At 50.8% G+C, this 17,082-nt stretch overlaps 7 protein-coding genes across 7 annotated transcripts; 5 read left to right on the top strand and 2 right to left on the bottom strand.

The window, feature by feature from the left end:
* Window positions 1-386: 386 nt before the first annotated feature.
* On the bottom strand, window positions 387-1,953 carry TRIVIDRAFT_194527 (uncharacterized protein; the record flags this gene model as incomplete). The annotated part of the gene is made up of 4 exons (XM_014096812.1): window positions 387-577; window positions 637-726; window positions 783-1,728; window positions 1,876-1,953. 4 exons carry the CDS (start codon window positions 1,951-1,953, stop codon window positions 387-389), a joined length of 1,305 nt encoding a protein of 434 aa, XP_013952287.1.
* Window positions 1,954-3,705: 1,752 nt separating this feature from the next.
* On the top strand, window positions 3,706-5,160 carry TRIVIDRAFT_210285 (uncharacterized protein; the record flags this gene model as incomplete). The annotated part of the gene is made up of 1 exon (XM_014096811.1): window positions 3,706-5,160. One exon carries the CDS (start codon window positions 3,784-3,786, stop codon window positions 4,933-4,935), a length of 1,152 nt encoding a protein of 383 aa, XP_013952286.1.
* A 912-nt stretch (window positions 5,161-6,072) lies between these two features.
* TRIVIDRAFT_57880 (uncharacterized protein) lies at window positions 6,073-7,427 on the top strand (the record flags this gene model as incomplete). Its single annotated transcript, XM_014096810.1, has 2 exons — window positions 6,073-6,134; window positions 6,209-7,427. The coding sequence occupies 2 exons, from the start codon at window positions 6,073-6,075 to the stop codon at window positions 7,425-7,427; spliced, it is 1,281 nt and encodes a 426-aa protein (XP_013952285.1).
* Window positions 7,428-7,612: 185 nt separating this feature from the next.
* Window positions 7,613-8,553, top strand: TRIVIDRAFT_67298 (uncharacterized protein; the record flags this gene model as incomplete). The annotated part of the gene is made up of 3 exons (XM_014096809.1): window positions 7,613-7,661; window positions 7,945-8,073; window positions 8,255-8,553. The coding sequence occupies 3 exons, from the start codon at window positions 7,613-7,615 to the stop codon at window positions 8,551-8,553; spliced, it is 477 nt and encodes a 158-aa protein (XP_013952284.1).
* A 605-nt stretch (window positions 8,554-9,158) lies between these two features.
* On the bottom strand, window positions 9,159-9,977 carry TRIVIDRAFT_226201 (uncharacterized protein; the record flags this gene model as incomplete). The annotated part of the gene is made up of 1 exon (XM_014096808.1): window positions 9,159-9,977. The coding sequence occupies one exon, from the start codon at window positions 9,975-9,977 to the stop codon at window positions 9,159-9,161; it is 819 nt and encodes a 272-aa protein (XP_013952283.1).
* Window positions 9,978-10,463: 486 nt separating this feature from the next.
* Window positions 10,464-11,036, top strand: TRIVIDRAFT_226200 (uncharacterized protein; the record flags this gene model as incomplete). The annotated part of the gene is made up of 1 exon (XM_014096807.1): window positions 10,464-11,036. One exon carries the CDS (start codon window positions 10,464-10,466, stop codon window positions 11,034-11,036), a length of 573 nt encoding a protein of 190 aa, XP_013952282.1.
* Window positions 11,037-14,867: 3,831 nt separating this feature from the next.
* On the top strand, window positions 14,868-15,965 carry TRIVIDRAFT_67296 (uncharacterized protein; the record flags this gene model as incomplete). The annotated part of the gene is made up of 2 exons (XM_014096806.1): window positions 14,868-14,939; window positions 15,006-15,965. 2 exons carry the CDS (start codon window positions 14,868-14,870, stop codon window positions 15,963-15,965), a joined length of 1,032 nt encoding a protein of 343 aa, XP_013952281.1.
* Window positions 15,966-17,082: the final 1,117 nt, after the last annotated feature.

Genomic DNA, 17,082 nt, shown 5'->3' with positions numbered 1-17,082 from the left:
GGGGGAAATGGTTGGGGGATTTCTTCTATGTAGGCTGTCACCAAAAGGTAAAGAGCACCTGTAAAATGGGAAGGAGTGCCTCCCATCTCTTCAACCCTGAGGCACCAAGAGTTGGCTCCTGAGAATCCAGGTGCAAACAACACAGTGAATCAAGGTATCTGTGTACTTGTAGATATGTCGAGAAGAGTAAATAAAAAAAAATCTGAATTGAACTGAGAATCAAAATCATGATACATGCATAGCTTCATATCCCCCAGATGTGCGTGACATTAGCAGCCACCAAGGGGCAGCTTCAAGTAGCCATTCAGGCTATACCAAGATGGGATTCCACCATCGTATCAATTGTCCAAACAAAAAAGCACATAGACGCATACTCCTAGCTGGCATTACAGCAAATTCTTCCATCCAGCCTCGCGACATTTCTTGACGAGTGATTTCACCTCTTGCGAACGAGCTCTAGTCGTTACCATGAGCGCATCAGGGGCGTCCACGATGACAATGTCGTCGACACCAAGACACGTAATCAGTCGGCCAGATACGGGTACAACAATTCCTCCAGCAGTTTGTTCGGATACAACTACAAAAGCCTGTCAGTAGAGTCTTCTTGGAAATAGTGAGGATAAAGGAGTGGCTTACCCAGTCTCTGGTCGCCAAGCACACGCGGCTTGTTCGACTCAGCTGGAAGCATCTCGGCCAAAGATGAAAAGTCACCGACATCGTCCCAACCTAGGTACGCAAGTCAGCAAGAGTAATTATAGAAACTTCAATCAAGAGCGACTCACCGAATGTCGATGGGATAACAGCCACCTTTCCTTGAGCAGCAGCGGGCTCAGCAACCGCGTTATCGATGGGAATCTTTTCCAGAGTCGGCCAAACTTCTTCCAACGCAACCTTGCGTGCGGCCTCATCGTCCCATACCGCAGAAATGTTCATCAAGCCTTCATGGAGAGCGGGGCAGTGCTCCTTCAACAGCTCCATGAGGAGAGAGGCTTTGGTGACGAACATGCCTGCATTCCATCGGTACTGACCCGTGGCAAGGTATTTGGCAGCGGTGTGAGCATCAGGCTTCTCCTTGAAGGAGCTTACCAGTCGTGAATGAGGCGCTGATTTAAGTCCAAGGCGGTCGCCCAGTCGGATGTAACCAAATCCAGTGGCAGGGTGAGAGGGCGCGATACCAATTGTGACCAGGTAGCCTTCCTTGGCCACTTCAACTGCCTCAGTAACGGCACCAAGGAATGCTTCCTCTCCAGAAATCATATGATCAGCCGCAAACGATCCAATCACGGCATCGGGGTCGCGTCTAAGCAAGATGGCTGCAGCCAAGCCGATGGCGGCCATGGAATCTTTAGGGCCAGGCTCAGTGAACAGGTTCGAGGGGGCCAGATTGGGCAGCTGGCCCAAGATACCCTCAGAGTGAGCGGGTCCCGCGACGACAGTCATTCGTGAGGGACCAGCGAGGGGAAGTAGTCGTTCCCAAGTCGACTGCAGCAAGCTGTTGCCGCAGAGATTGACATCGAGGAGGAACTTGGGGTGGTTCTCGCGAGAAAGAGGCCACAGGCGGGTACCAGCACCGCCTGCGGGGATCACGACGTAGAACCCGGGGACCTCGCGATCCGGGAAAGGATAAGATTGAGTGGTGACATCGCGAGTGGGCGATGTGATTAAGACATTCGAAGGACCAGCCTGGGCGGTTACGGAATGGCGAGGCAAGAAAGGTGAACGGGCTCGCTCACGGCCGATGCTCGGAGAGAGGCCTGGAGGGCTATGGCTGCGTCCTTGCTGCTGCTGACATTGTGAGAATCAGAACAAGATGAAGGAAGACATCGGATGTTGCTTGATGCCGGGATTGCACAGCAGAAGGGGATGGTGGCGTACAGCAATGTTCTGGAGCATAATCTCCATGCTCTTGTTGGACGTACGAAGATCTGAGCATTCTTTTCGCAGCTCGGCCATTTCTAGGTTCTACATGGCCGCATTAGACTCACTATCACATCGTCGATGCATCTGGTTGATGGACCCGAGATTGCCGCCAGCAAAGTACACGGCCTCGAACTTCAACCACAGAGTCCCCTCACCTGTTTCTCCATTGCACCCATGATGCGCTCCAGCATCATCTCAATGCCCGTCTTGGGCGCCTCCGAAAGAGTCGTCGCCATGATTCTCAAGAACAAAAAGGATAATAACGAGTGGATGGCAGAGGAACGTTGCCAGATTTACGTGAAGTCCTGCAAAATTCCCAGGAAAGCTAAGGGTAAGCCGAAAGTTCAAAGGCGCAGCGCAAACACTAAAACTCACTTTGATCTCAGACTTTTCTCGACTCACACGGTCAGCATCACAAGACACGCACGAAGTCGACTGTGAAAGAGAGAAGGAGAAGTCGTCAAGTGAGATTCACTGACTGTTGGATCGACATCACTCGAAAAAAAAAAAGGACACGACGCAATCAACCACTTTTTTTCCACTTTGTCCCCCCTTTCGACACTTTCTTCCCGTTGCTCCAGTGTTTCCATCTAAGACACTTTTCCTAAAGTGAGGCTAGCATTGCTACCAAACCACACCGAAGCACGCTCGATCCAGCCGCCGGCGTCACAAAAGCAGAGCAGGATAGGGCTTTTAGAGCATGTGCTAAGGATTCGCAGTGGGCCTGGTCGAGCGCTATGTGAGGCTGACGAGGACACTGCCCATTTGGGAGGCGCTCGAGCGTCTCATTCGCCTTTGGGGAGGGTCTTTGCAAGTTGGTTCCATGTGTACTTGGCGGATTCTGGCCGGCACACGGACTTGACTCGGTCGTTTAAAGGAGGCGGGTCAGGATGAATGTCACGGATCGGAGTATTGATTAATAGTCGGTGGATACTTGAAGATGCGTGGTTTGACGGATTTTTTTCAATTTTTGCAGGTCTATTTCTGTCATTCCCGGAAGCACCAAGCGTTGGAGATCATTTAGGCTTAGAACGCACCCCTTCAATTATGCGTATGAGTACTACGACTGAACTTCCCCATATTCTACCTTCGACAAGGCCATTATAGGCAAATGAGGTCGTAGATAACCGTCATCGCTTCTTGTTGATAATACAATCAGCATTGTTTGCGGGTCCGTACCTCTTGAGCTACTGCTGTCAAATACGAGATTCATTCTCCGCACCGTATTCTAGAATCAAGACAGGCACAGCTCAGCTTACGCCCGCTCACTCATGCAGTCACCGTATCATGTTCCTCTCAGGACAAGTTAGGGCCGCATCGCACCACGTCTCGGCCCGCCTTACGTACCATCTCCATGTTGCTGAGCACTGCAGCCATTGGCCTCGAAAACAGCCAACTAATCATAATTCCGACCAAATTACCAATTCATTCCCTTTTGCGTGCGGAGTTTCCCCTGCGTCCCAGGGATACGAGTTGCTGGTCGCCGAGTTGATGTCACGACTGGTGATTATTCAGCCGTTGCAATGCTGCCATAGGTCGGATCATCGGTATTCGCAAACTGGCACAGGTCCGACGCTCCGCACGGCTTTGGATTCCGCAGGTTAGCAAGTTCTTTAGTCACGACGGAGAGAAAAAATTAGGAGCGGCCTGCAGGTCTGGCAGCGCAGAAATGCCGAAGAGGGCGTCTGAAGGATCGATCGTTGCACCATTAGTGATAAATAGCCCCCTAGCCGCGTTTCATGCGTGTGTGTCGTCTGCCTGAATGCCGCCCATAAGTAGTGTAGTTGAGCCGCCGTGGAAGAGCGTTTAATTCTGGCACCAGCTGGTTATCGTACCCGGATTGCTCACCTGCATCTGCCCCTCATGAAGCAAACAGACGCCATCTCCCCTGCGGTGGCCGCGCTGGAAAAGGCCGAGAACGCACAACAGCATCCCACGAAAGGCTCATATCCGCCGATATCTTCTATTCCGAACACCTCGCCCGAGCGCCTCGCGCAAGCCGCCGAAGATGCCCCCAAAGATGTCGCGCAAGCTGCCAAGACCGTCCTTTACCTCGCCTACGGCTCCAACATGTCGGCGGAAACATTCTTGGGGAAGCGAAAGATACGGCCTCTGTCTCAGATGAATGTCTCCGTCCCGATCCTGCGACTGACGTTTGACCTGCCCGGGCTACCCTACCGAGAGCCGTGTTTTGCGAATGTCGGATACCGAAAACTCCCTGAAAAGCCCAAGCTGCCCGACCCCCTTCACCCACCAATCGTCCCGCCGCTGAACCCGCCGCTGAACCCGCCAAGGACGGAGCAGGAGTGGGATGGTGGCCTCATGGGAGTCGTATACGAAGTGACGCAGGAGGATTGGCGAAATATTATGAGGACCGAAGGCGGTGGCTCAGGCTACCAGGAAATCATGGTTCCGTGTCTGCCAATGCCCAACTATGTTGGCATCCCCGAGAAGCCAGTGTTTCCTCCGGTGCCCACGCTGCCAAAGCCTTTCCTCGCAACAACGCTCTATGCGCCTTACATCCCGCTCGATCCAGGCTCAGACAAGAAAAACTGGTGGACCAGATTCATCGTTGGCCCTCATAGGCCAAAGCCCGACTATGCCCAGCCGAGCGCCCGATATCTGAAGCTCTTGCAAGACGGTGCACGAGAGCACGATCTTCCTCAAGTCTACCAAGACTATCTGGCCTCGATGCAGCCATACACCGCGACGACGCTCCGGCAGAAGATTGGACAGAACCTATTCGTCCTCCTCTGGGCACCGATGATGCTATATTTCTTCGCCATGACGACCGTTTTGGCAGACGAGAGGGGCAAGGTCCCGCGGTGGTGCGCGAACACGATATCGGGCCTGTTTAGCGTCATGTGGTATAGCTACGACAAGCTATTCATCTTCATCTTCGGCGATGGCGAGCGAACGGCGGATTCGAAGCAGGACTCGAAGAGGCGAAAGTCGATTTCGGTCGGAACAGACGAGGAAAAGGTTTCATTGATGCAGGAGGGCGAAGAAGAGTGAAAAGAGGGGATTTTTGTTTTGTTGGGTTTTTGGGTTTTTGTTTGTCTGACACTGGCGCTGACGTTAGCTGCCTTGTATCATTGCTTCAGCGAAGAGCGAGTTTGCCGCCATTTTGTCTCGTATTGCATTAGTGCTTTCATACTGGGTACATGGAGGCTGATCTACGGAGTACGAGTACTTCCAGCAACCATGCTACCACTTTAGTACCTATCATTATCATCTTCGAGTATCTGTAAATGGGTGCATCTTTCTATACCTAGGTAGATGCCGCATGTCAATAAGATTAGGATGTTGGAGACAAGATAGGGGGTGCTGGCCAGAGCCCACTCCTTGATACATTGTGTCGTGATAAGAAGAAGAAGAAGAAGAAAGTTAAAAAGGAACACGTGCTGTCTACAGAGTAAATGGCTGCATTTCGTTTCAGCTGCTGCATTGCATTGCATAAGCATACATACTACTCGTACATGGCGTTGTCCTCCATGTGTCCCAACATGCCGTGATCCGTCCTGGCAGCAGTCCTCGGCCCAAGCCGCCATGATCGTGATCCTCCCGAGCCACCAGCTGCACTCAATCTAATTTTAACCAGATATCACGACAGTCAAATCATCAGACACGCAGCTCAGCATGCCTTATCGCTGGCATGTGAAAGGCCAATTCAGGCCAATTCAGGCCAGGGGGGCACGACATTGCATGCTGCACGCCAGCTTTGCATGTGATTCTGATGGGGTTCCCTCGCATCTCGGCGAAAAACGGTTGGCGCGTGCTTCGGCGCTCAACCAGGCTTGCCAGGGCCCCAGCAAATCGGTTGGGGTGCGCGCCCGATGCGGCAGGCGGTGAGCCCGTCTACAAGGCGGCACCAGACCCTATTGCGCTGCGTCATTGGCACAGCGAGCTTGGCACACGAGCTGCAGGCCTTTTCCCTCTTTTTCGCCTGCTGCAATTTCCTTGCTTCTGGCACGAGGCAAAAACAGGTATATATACACTTGCCGGGCTCTCGATTGCATGCTTCGCCTCTGTAGTTCCCGCCTCAGTTCCAGCCTTGGAGCCAATCTCTGCTTGTACCGATACGGCGTCTCGCTCAAGCACAGCTGCTCTTACAGTTACTCCACCCTCAACATCCTCAACAAAACCGACAAGATGGCTCTCCTGGGCGGCGCCGAGAAGAAGCACAAGGTCACCATTGTGGGATCTGGCAACTGGTATGAGAAGAACAATCCAACGCTCTTTACTCATCTCATATTATCAGCTTCTAATTCCATCCATTGTGTAATAGGGGATCCACCATTGCAAAGATCATTGCCGAGAATACGCGAGCCAACAAGGAGCTCTTTGAGGAGGATGTCCAGATGTGGGTGTATGAGGAGAACGTCAGCATCCCCAAGACGTCACCGCACTACGACGAGTCCATCGGCGAGGCTCCTCAAAAGCTCACCCACATCATCAACAAATACCACGAAAACGTCAAGTACTTGCCTGGCATCGCCCTCCCATCCAACATCATCGCCAACCCCTCCCTCGTCGACGCCGTCCAAAACTCCACTATCCTCATCTTCAACCTTCCTCACCAGTTTATCCACAATGTCTGCGACCAGATCCGCGGCAAGATCCTGCCCTTTGCTCGTGGCATCAGCTGCATCAAGGGCGTCAACGTGTCGGACGATGGCGTCAGCCTGTTCAGCGAGTGGATTGGTGACGGCCTCAACATTTACGTTGGTGCTCTTAGCGGGGCCAACATCGCCAGCGAGATTGCCGCGGAGAAGTGGTCTGAGACGACCATTGCCTACGACCCGCCGCCAATGGACAACAGCAGGGCGCCAACGCCGCGATCCCAGAGCCCCAACCTGACCATGACCGTCACAGAGCCTGCTGACATGCAACATCGCGATGCCAGGGGCCGCAAGTCCAAGACCAAGCTTACTCCTGTCCCTGCAGAGTACCCGCCGCTCGACCACGACTGCTTCCGCACCCTCTTCCACCGACCTTACTTCCATGTCCAATTGGTCTCTGACGTCGCTGGTGTGTCGCTGGGCGGCGCGCTGAAGAACATTGTGGCTTTGGCCGCTGGTTTCGTGGACGGTCGTGGCTGGGGTGACAATGCCAAGGCCGCCGTTATGCGAATCGGCTTGATGGAGATGGTCAAGTTCGGCAAGGAGTTCTTTGGGGAGACAGTGCATACCGCCACCTTTACGGAGTCGTCTGCCGGTGTTGCTGATCTGATCACCTCGTGCTCCGGAGGTCGTAACTTCCGATGCGCGAAGAAGGCTGTTGAAAAGGGCATCACTGTCGACGAGGTCGAGAAGCAAGATCTCAACGGACAGAAGCTTCAGGGTACCAGCACTGCGTTTGAGGTGAACAGCTTCCTCAAGGCCCGAGGACTCGAGAAGGACTATCCTCTGTTGACGGCTGTCAATGCCATTCTGCTAGGCAGGGCAAGCGTCGACGACATTCCCAGACTGGTTTCCGAGACTGAGCGAACACAACCAACTTTGTAAATTACAAAAAAAGCAAGCGTTAGAAAGCATGCAGTGTTGAAGCATACGGCAGCGATGACAGGGGTATGAGTGACTGGGAGGGCGTTTCAGGATACATGTCATATAGCGGTAGATCCGGCTGGGCATTGCTACACCTTTTTTGGTTACAGTACTTATGAATTGTTTAATACAATGTTAGTTTGATCATGGTTTCTTCACCTCGACCCCCTATTCCCCCATCACTTCTCTTCCACAGTAAGGGAGAGGCAATGCAGCTCGTGTTCGACTCCTTTGTCGTACGCCATCACGGGTTTTCTGTTTTCTTTGAACTTTGTGCCGTAGTAGAGTTCTGTTCAGCCGGAATAAGAGTATCACAATTAAAAATCACCATACATGCAACGTCTCTCCCATATGTCCCACTATACATGTATTCAACCTAGTTACCAAGAGGCCATGGACCTTTCTATCAAACACACAAATTTCCGAACAAATGATGTCATTGATTCACAACAATGAGTAGATACACAATATTTTCTAGGTGGTATGTGGAATCCACGCCAAACTGCCGGGTCTGTGGACGATCCGGCATGGGGAGCCGTGAAGCTCCTGCTCATCGTCATCAAGCTGAGATATAACGACTATTTCCGCTACACCATTGAAGATCATGGTTAGCCAGTTCTGTCTCATTAACGGGAAGGAATCCTTGCTGGCTGATGTGCAGTTTAGTTTCGCAGATCACGCAGTCTCGCGTCGTCCTCGGAGAAAAACATGAACCACGTCGATCAAACGCTGCAGAACGATTTTAGTGTCAGTCATGTTGTGCATATATCTTTCTAGCACCTTTCTAGGCCATTTACCATTCTCATATAAAGGCAAAGTCAAAAACAAGCTTAAAAATCTCCAAGCCAGCCAACGCTTCCAGAGTTCTCGCCCCAAAAAGCCCCTTTCCGACGCCATCACCACCCTCCCGGACTCGGGAACAACCCTTGTAAGCCCATCTCTTTCGCCAAGAAACCTATTCTGCACGGCCAGCCTTGTTAAATCCCCGTACGGCCCCCTTATACGGCAGGCAGAGCGCCGATCGCTCGTGTCCGCGTCCATGGCCGTGGGCCTTGCGATCGGCGGGCTGGAGCTGGTGAGAAACTAGGGATGCGGCATGACATACATGGCAGACATGTCAACTGTGCATATTCGACTTCACATCTCTCTTTCGGGCCCATCTGGTGTGGCCAACGATGGTTTTGTTGAGGCTGTGGAAGTAGTTTGCTGGGTACTGGGAGAGCCAGGAGTCTCATTACGGGTATAAATTTGTATTTCCACCCGTATTTAATAGTATTTACATGTTTAGGAAGCTTATTTAATGGTTTACATGGAGTTTTGACTGGTAGGTTTAGACAACGGAGAGAGTCGATGAAGCTGTGGTGCTGCAATTTGCAAGCGGCGAGAGCCACTTACACGTTCATTTCACCACCAATAGACATATGCCAACTTTAAATAGCTATCAATAAAATAAATACTTATTACTTTCGATAATAAATAATAACATATCCAAAGTTTCCACATTGCCACCGTGAGTGTCCGTGCATTTGTCTGATGCGAGTGTCAATTCAATTGTGAATAGCATCACCATTCCGTAAGCGGACATGGTCAACTATTGCGGTGGCAAACAAAGAATATTAAAATAAAATATAACAAGCGTGCAGCAAACGTACAAATGCGCTTAATTCTTCTCTTTATTACATTATAAACTAGTCAGGCTGCTTCTACATTAATAGACTGTGATTCTACCTGCTTCACCCATCGCACCGCGCTGTCTCGCAAATAGCCCTCAATTAATTCGCACCCACAGCTTCCATGCTCCAGCAGCATATTCTTCAGGACAATCCGCTCTGCCACCAGGTCCTTCAAAATCTGCGAAAGCTGCCGATTTTCATCTTCCAAGGCATCGTGCCTTGAGCTTAGCTTTTCGACCGCGACTCGTTGTCTGCCACGGCACTTGTCCGCGGCGACGCGATTCTTCTCCCGAATGCGCGCGCGGCTTGCTGCTTGTTCTTCAGGTGACTTGGTCCGGCGAGGCCTTTTTGTGACGCCTCCCTCTTCAACTGATGATTTTCGAGTCTTTTTTGGCTTCGTGCACGTTGAAGGCTCATTGAATGAATGTAGTGATGAAGGTTTGATGGTTGTGAGATGGTCGGATGTTGAGCTTGCTGTTGTTGAAGGGCTGTATTCACGGCCCTGTGGGAGTTGGTCGTTCTGATAGTCCCATATCATACCGGCGCTTAGAGAGCTTTCGCTTCTAGACGTAACGCTTTCAGCGGGAGGGCTATTGGAGCTTGGATCGGGATATTTGAGAAAGCCCTGTGAAATATCCCATTCGGCATTTTGCCAGGGTAAGGTAGGCAAGAAGACATTTGAGTGTTCTAGACCTGTCGAGCTGTGGCACAGGTTGGGCCAGATCGTGGTCGAGGTGCCCTCCCGATCAGCTGGCGGGAACGGGAGCGAAGTGTGACCTGCATTGGCGAAGTCTGGACCGCAGTCCATGTATGGGGAAGCTTCGGCAATGCCTGCCATGTTGCCTTTGCGAGATCTTGGCTTCTTGAAAACGATATCTACACACAATGATGGGCCTGGATTACAGTTCCAGGAATGTTCACAAGTCTAGGAGAGCCACGATAAACAGATCGACAGCGAAAAAAGTAAAGGATACTCTCTTGCAATGAGGCGGAAACGTCATTGCTAAATATATTCTTGGCCATGATAGCCAGATCGCCGTTCGGCTGGGGCCTTGGACCGTATTGGTATTACCGCAAGCAAAGGTGAATTGAGGACATTACCCCTGGCACCGTTGGGCTAGCACAGTCGTATTAGCGCATCCAAGCCATGCCTCAGACTGTTTGAAGCATCTTGGACAGGCAGGCAGGGAGGGTACACAAGGTTCAAACTAGGAAATTGATCTGAGCATTGATGGTCACTGTATGCGGGATGGTGCACACAGCACAAAACCGCTGTGGAGACGGCGTCACGTAGGTGGCCCAGCGGGTCGCGCAAAATACCATGATGCCATGGGTAAAGTATGATGGCCTGGTGCAATGGCATAGCTGGTCATCGGTGTGGTGTCCCGAGGCCAAGTCCTGGGCACACTCCCATCAAAAGAAGAAGCCGGCCCCCGTTCCGGATGGGGCCAGCCAGGCCGGTTCCAAGGCCAAGTTTCTTAAACCGGCGCCAAGGAGGAGTCGACCAAGTCAGCTCCACGATGCCCCGGCGCTGCTTCTTTTGGCGGGGCTCCAATATCAACATTCGAAGAGAAAGGTGGCGTGCTTGTACGAACTACAGTGTTCGGCTGCTCAAAGGTCAGCAAGAATTAAGGGAAATGTCAGATTGGCATCAACCATCAAAGACCAACATGCACCCGTACGTGTCAACCAAGACACAGCTTTGGGACTGCTATCCTCGAGGCTTCCAGCAATTCTCAAGACCAACACCCACACCGAAGCAGAAACAGACGGACCTTTAGGCTCGAAATCCCTGCAAAAGGGAAGCCTCTGTCTATCCCCTGCCCAAGGCCCTTCTGGCAGGCTAACAGAGGGTTGGGCTGGGTCTCCCCGACAGTTGCAGCAGTTCTTGACATGAAGAAGGCCGCTATCCAATTGGCAATCTTATCTGAGCCCCCAAGGAAGAGCACTAACGGCTGTGGATAGCGTAGTGGAGGGCAAGGGGCCGTCTGAAGCCCAGTCGTTGTCGTCACCATCTCGATCCCGATTCTTCGTGAGGTCAAAGTGCTGTTGTTGAACATGAGACGGAGGAAATGCTCCGGAGAAAACGCTCCGGGCCCGCATTGCAAACGATAGGGACGCCTCCATTCGCTGGCGACCCACCAGAAACAGGGAGAAAACAAGGTTGGAATAACTTCTGTTTGACCAATTCTGGCTGTTGGGGACAGATGACTCCATTCTGGGTTGAACAGGTGTAATGATCTGATCCATCCGAGAGAGCAATCTCGATGACAGTCGAAGATTTTGGGGGCCTGAAACAGTAAAGAATAGTCACGTGAATTATCACGTGATATCTAATTCCCCCGTGCATCTGGCTTGGGAAAAAGCCCGCCTCGGCTAAATCCCCATCTGTCAAAGGCTCAACCCGCTCAATTTCTCCACAAGGTTGCCAACAACCGGTTTTTTTGCAAGCCACTGCATCGCGCTCCGTAGCATCTACGGAGCTACCACGGAGGACTCATGGAAACGGCAAGTCCCTTTTTTTTGGGCTTATATTTTTGTTTTATTTTTTTCTCAGGAGATTCTGCCCCGGAAAGGCCTCCAGCTGCTACTCTCGGCAACTTGGACACTCAGGGACCAAAGCTTCTTCACGCAAAGCGGCTCGTAGGACAGCTCAAACTGAGTATAAATACGAAGGACAGCCCCAGGAATTGCGTCACATACGAGTACCAAGGTTCTGTACATAACTTGTTTAGCAGGGAACGCAGAACCAGCAACGCCTTCGTTTCGGCTGGGGCTTGTAAAATTAGATTTGAAGAGCGGATTGCGCCGGCCATTCAACCTGCAAAGTCTAATGCACGTAAGCGACCCAAGTGTCGTATGGGTTGGCGGGCTATGAGTATTAGTATAGCTTCCTCATCAAAAACGAGGCTATCCACGAATAGCACGGCCCTAGGGGGACGAAACTCCCTTCCGCCGCCAACTAATCTAATCATTCGTCTGTGCACTTCTTTGCTCAAGCCCATACGAGTATGAGTATAGCAAGGTACAGCATTCTACCTAAATCCCAGCTCATCAACCACCAAGGCGTCAATAGACGAGACTCGTTCACATGAAGGAACATTGTCAATAGGCATTCCATACTTGCATACCTAGGTAGTTCCACACACCTCTGCAGCGGCTGAGCACTTGTACAGTACCGTATCTCAGGAGGAGGTTTAATCTAGCGGAATGGCTCCAGCAAATTAAGAAATGGGGCTGACAGTCGTTCCACCATGATCCATGCTCATGCTACATGCCACTTCTGCCCCCAAAAGAACCAATGTCGTCATCAGTTATCCAATTTACGCCAAGGACTCCGCAAGAACATGAGGTTGTGCCAAGACATAGCTGGCCTTAGCGAATCGCGGGAGCGGCTCCTAGCCGTTGTCTAACACACTCTGTCGAGCAGCAGCATTAGCAGCACCAAATGCGCTCCATATGTAACCACACGGCTCAGATCCATGATACAGCTAACGCTGCACTGAAACTGTAAAAGAGTCTACAGAAGGACCTTTATCACGTGCGCTTGTCTGGATTCAAGGCGCCCAAAACCACTCTAATATGGCGGTGCCTCGGCGCTGAGTACGCAACAGCGCTCATCGATTCCTTGGATGTACAATCTATCTTACTCACCCGCGAAGTTCTCTTCCCAATGAGCAGCAACTTGATCGATAGCCGAGGGTTCACAAGAGGAAGTTCCTCAACGATTTGCCCAGTCATTTGGTAATGTGCTATTGTCCCTTGAGCCTCGGGGCGAGTTAAAAATAAATGCTATCAAGACAACTTTCTCTTAGGCCTTTGGGCGGGGCCAAGAATGCTGTGAAGAAGGGTCGGAAGAGATGGGTTCAATGGCCAGCTTCGGGACATCTGATCTACCGAGGTCTTGGGAGAGGCTAGAATTGCTGTGAAGAGGCTCATCGGACGAGAACTGTCTCCCAGAACCTTTTTTTTCCCCAGGCCTTGAGAGGGGTTAAAATTGCTGTGAAGTACCAGGTGAAACCCATAGATATCAGTCTCAGCCATAAGCTCTTCTCGGGCCTTGGGAGGGGCTAAAATTACTGTAAAGGTACATACAGGTCGACGAATCCTACATTTATACCAGTCTGATCCACTTTCGCTTGTTTAACCAAGCTTACGCCATATGAGACAGAAAAATATAGAAGAATCTGCTGATTTTGTTTGGGTGACATGTATATTAAAGTCGATAGTTTTAGCCAGAGAACTAACAGGAAATCCGTGCAAATCCCCGAGAGCTATGATAAGGACACTGCTAGTATCTCAAAGCTCAGCAATCCTTTGGTGGTTTGCGTGCGCGGTAGCAACGTAGCTCTCATTAGATGTTTAATGGACTATTTGGTCGAGTACATATGGATTTGCGGCCTGATTTGGAAAGTTGGGAAAAGCAGGTGGTAGAAGGTAGACACGCTCTCATTGTAGTATAACTCCCATCGTAGCACTCAGTCAATCCGGAATATATGTGGGCAATATGATAGGCGGTAAAAAGGTCATCAAAGTCAATATGAATATAATACGCGGCTCCACCACATTCTGCAAACAGAATGTAAGTATTTTCCCTGAATGTTTTTGCTGCTTTAAAAAAGTCTCAACGCCGAATATTTTGAGGAGAGGAGAAAACTGACTATAAAATCACTCTCTAGGTTAACCTCTGCCATAACAACCCCAAACAGATGGTGCAGACGCTTGATGGACGTGTCATGGTGCAGGGTATGTATAAGCATCAGCACACTAAGCGGTTGGTGTTTTCGCACCACTTCATTAACAGCCAGACAGTGGTACATTAAGAAAAAAAAAACCCCCTTTTAATTTAATGAAAATCCGGCTTCTTATTTTGAAGAACACTAAGAGTGTAATCGAAAGCTGGAAATATTACATCACAAATATCATAAAAGGTTGTGAACAGCTACTGCTGAAGACAACGGTTTCCCCTTGCACTTAGACACAATTCTCCACACACCACCAAAATATAAGGCCCTTCAACGTCAAATACATACGAGTATAGGGGCTGAGAAATGCACAAAGGGGCTCAATAGTTTTTTTTCTCTCCCATGTCTGTTGTTGGCGGACTATTCCTGGCCGCTTTCATCTTATCATGCTCGTGTCCCGCTTATTGTCAACGTTAACAGCTCGCTTGAGCCCCTACCAAGACCAAGAAGACAAGGTTCAAATAAAGCACGGCATTTCAGGAAATCCGAGCAAGACCGAGCATCATGCCACCGGCGTGATAGGATTTGCGAATACCGCCAAAGTTTATGTTTCAAATGGCCGTCAAGTTCTCTCAAAGTGGATTATATAAGCATCGAGACCCGGAGATTAGTGAGTGTTGTCGCCGGTGTTCAGGTGGACTAACCTTGTTTCGTATTTGATCGATCAGTGATTCGGTGGGCTGCCGGCAGCTAATTGACAACGGCCCCGGTAGTGCGATCCAATTGCTGTTTTGGGTAATGCAAAGTCCGGTCGGTTCGTTGTTCTGGAGATCTGATCTGTGAGGGCCGGGGATAGGGTCTATCAGCGAGGAGGGAGAATGTTGCCGACAATGAAGGAAGAAGAAGAAAGGGAGGAATTGAGAGTGTTGGGAAATGTATATAAAGAAGAGGAATATCGTCCTTGTTGACAAAAAAGAATATACCAAGTCAACAGAGCAAAGACAAACAGCCCTTTACATCACCAAGATCAGGAACTCGCCATCATGTCGATCAAGTACGCTAAAGATCAGCCCGCAGGCTTCACCAACCGCATCGAGAATGTGGCCATTGTGGGAGTAAGCATTATAGTCAAACCTTACCTTTTATTCTGTTGTCTGATTGCTGACCATCTTTTCGATTAGGCTGGAGGTCAAGTTGGCAAACACATTGCTGAAGAGCTGCTCAAGACCGGAAAGCACAACGTTACCGCCATCACTCGCTTTGGAAGCGACAGTGAGCTTGCTGCAGGAGTCAAGGTCGTCCAGGTCGACTATGATGATGAGCAGACCATTGTCGACGCACTCAAGGGCCAGCAGTTCCTCTTCATCTCCCTTGCCGTGACCGCTCCCAAAGACACCCAGGCCAAACTCATCGCTGCAGCAGCCAAGGCTGGCGTGTCGTGGATCATGCCCAACTCGTACGGCCTCGACCTTGCCAACAAGGAAGTGATGAAGGACACCTTGGGTGCTCCCGCTGCCGAAGCTGGTGTCGCTGCCGTGGAAAAGGCCGGCCTGTCCTGGGTCTACATGACATGCAGCTTCTGGTATGAGTACTCTCTTTCCATGGGAGACTCATGGTATGGCTTCGACATCCCTAACAAGAAGGTCACCTTTTTCGATGACGGCAAGACACGAATCAACACATCGACCTGGCGGCAATGTGGCAGGGCTGCAGCACATCTTCTCAGCCTAAAGGAGCTACCTGATGATGAGAATGACCAATCACCCACCGTCTCTCAGTGGCGGAACAAGGGCCTGTACATCTCCAGCTTCCTTGCCTCTCAGAGAGATATGCTCGACAGCTTGAACCGCGTACTAGGCACAACTGACGGCGACTGGCAGATTGAGTACGAGCCATCAGATGTCCGATACAAGCGAGGCCTGCAGATATTCCAGACCGGCAACCTCGTGGGCTTTGCTTTGGCCTTGTACTCGCGCGCATTCTATCCCAATGGCGATGGCAACTATGAAGCCAAGCAAGGCCTAGCTAACAAGGCACTGGGGCTGCCAGAGGAAGACTTTGATGAGGCCACAAAGCTTGCAGTCGAGATGGCCGAGGAGGGATTTGCGGCTCGCCGGGCCGCGACGCTTACGAAGCACTAAGCAAACAGTTATCCGACGAGAGCGGCTAAGGGGAGAGTGGAAAGGCTATGGAGACATGTATTTATTTATCTATTGGTAGGCAGTTGGGCACCAAGGAGCAGAGAGATGCGATTGATTGGCGGCGTCGATTGCATGTAGAGGGGCTCTCGGATGTTGAATGTGGCCTTTGGTAAGATGATGCCCTAGACGTTATGTGAATATATACTACTCCGTATACTTGATGTATCAAGTCAAGCAACAATCTCCATTGCAATGAATCGTGGAACTCAATTGATTGATCTCTCGGATGACACGGAGCGGTTTTATACAAACTCACTAGTGAAATGGATCTTGGAGACGAGTAGGCTACTAGTCATTGCTTAGGGAGGAATTGCAAAGCTATCGCAGTTGAGGCAGTATCGGCAAATGCCATGGTGACGTCATGACTTTTGGTAGCGGGGTGGATGATGGAGGAGCTTCAACGAGTCCTCGAGATGAGGAGGGAGAAGCTGCATCGCCGCAGTAATCTGTAGGGGGTTGAGGATGGTAAAATGAGAAACTTGGATGCGAATTGGATCGATATCAAGTGATTTGCAGCGGAAATAGGGCTTGGGTTGCAGCTCGACAGAGGCGAAAGCTTATTGTAGGTTGAGCTTTTAGCTAGGTACCGAGTTCCGGGGCCGCCGCCCGATTGTGACTTGCAGCCACCGCGTGGGAATGGGAAATTATTTCTGCCGCCGGGCGTTTTCTGTGGATGGAATCAATGCTGTGACACGGTGCTAATGGGCGTATGTCAGCTGTATAGCGTCGTTTGCTGCGTTTGTTGCGTGGGTTGGACTGCATCTTCAGTAATCTTCATGGCATCATGATTGCATGGGCATGACATCCATGTCGTGATACAGCAGCAGCATCCTCGATTGATACCCTGCATTTTGCGCAATGCACGACAGACAGGCTCCATTTGGCCCGGAATTACTTCAACATGGAACAAAACAAAAGAGCCCGTCAGCAGAAATGGCCGGCTTTTCCTTGATTCCCTGGTGGTTCCTGGTGCCTTGGAATGGCTCGACCAGCGCCACTCAACCAGCGCCTGCACCGTCTTGGGCCAAGTCATTTCGACCATGACATGACACCAAAT

The sequence above is a fragment of the Trichoderma virens genome (assembly GCF_000170995.1).
Source record: "Trichoderma virens Gv29-8 chromosome Unknown TRIVIscaffold_87, whole genome shotgun sequence".
Classification (NCBI taxonomy): Eukaryota; Fungi; Ascomycota; class Sordariomycetes; order Hypocreales; family Hypocreaceae; genus Trichoderma; species Trichoderma virens.
This window is presented reverse-complemented; position numbering and strand designations above follow the sequence as displayed.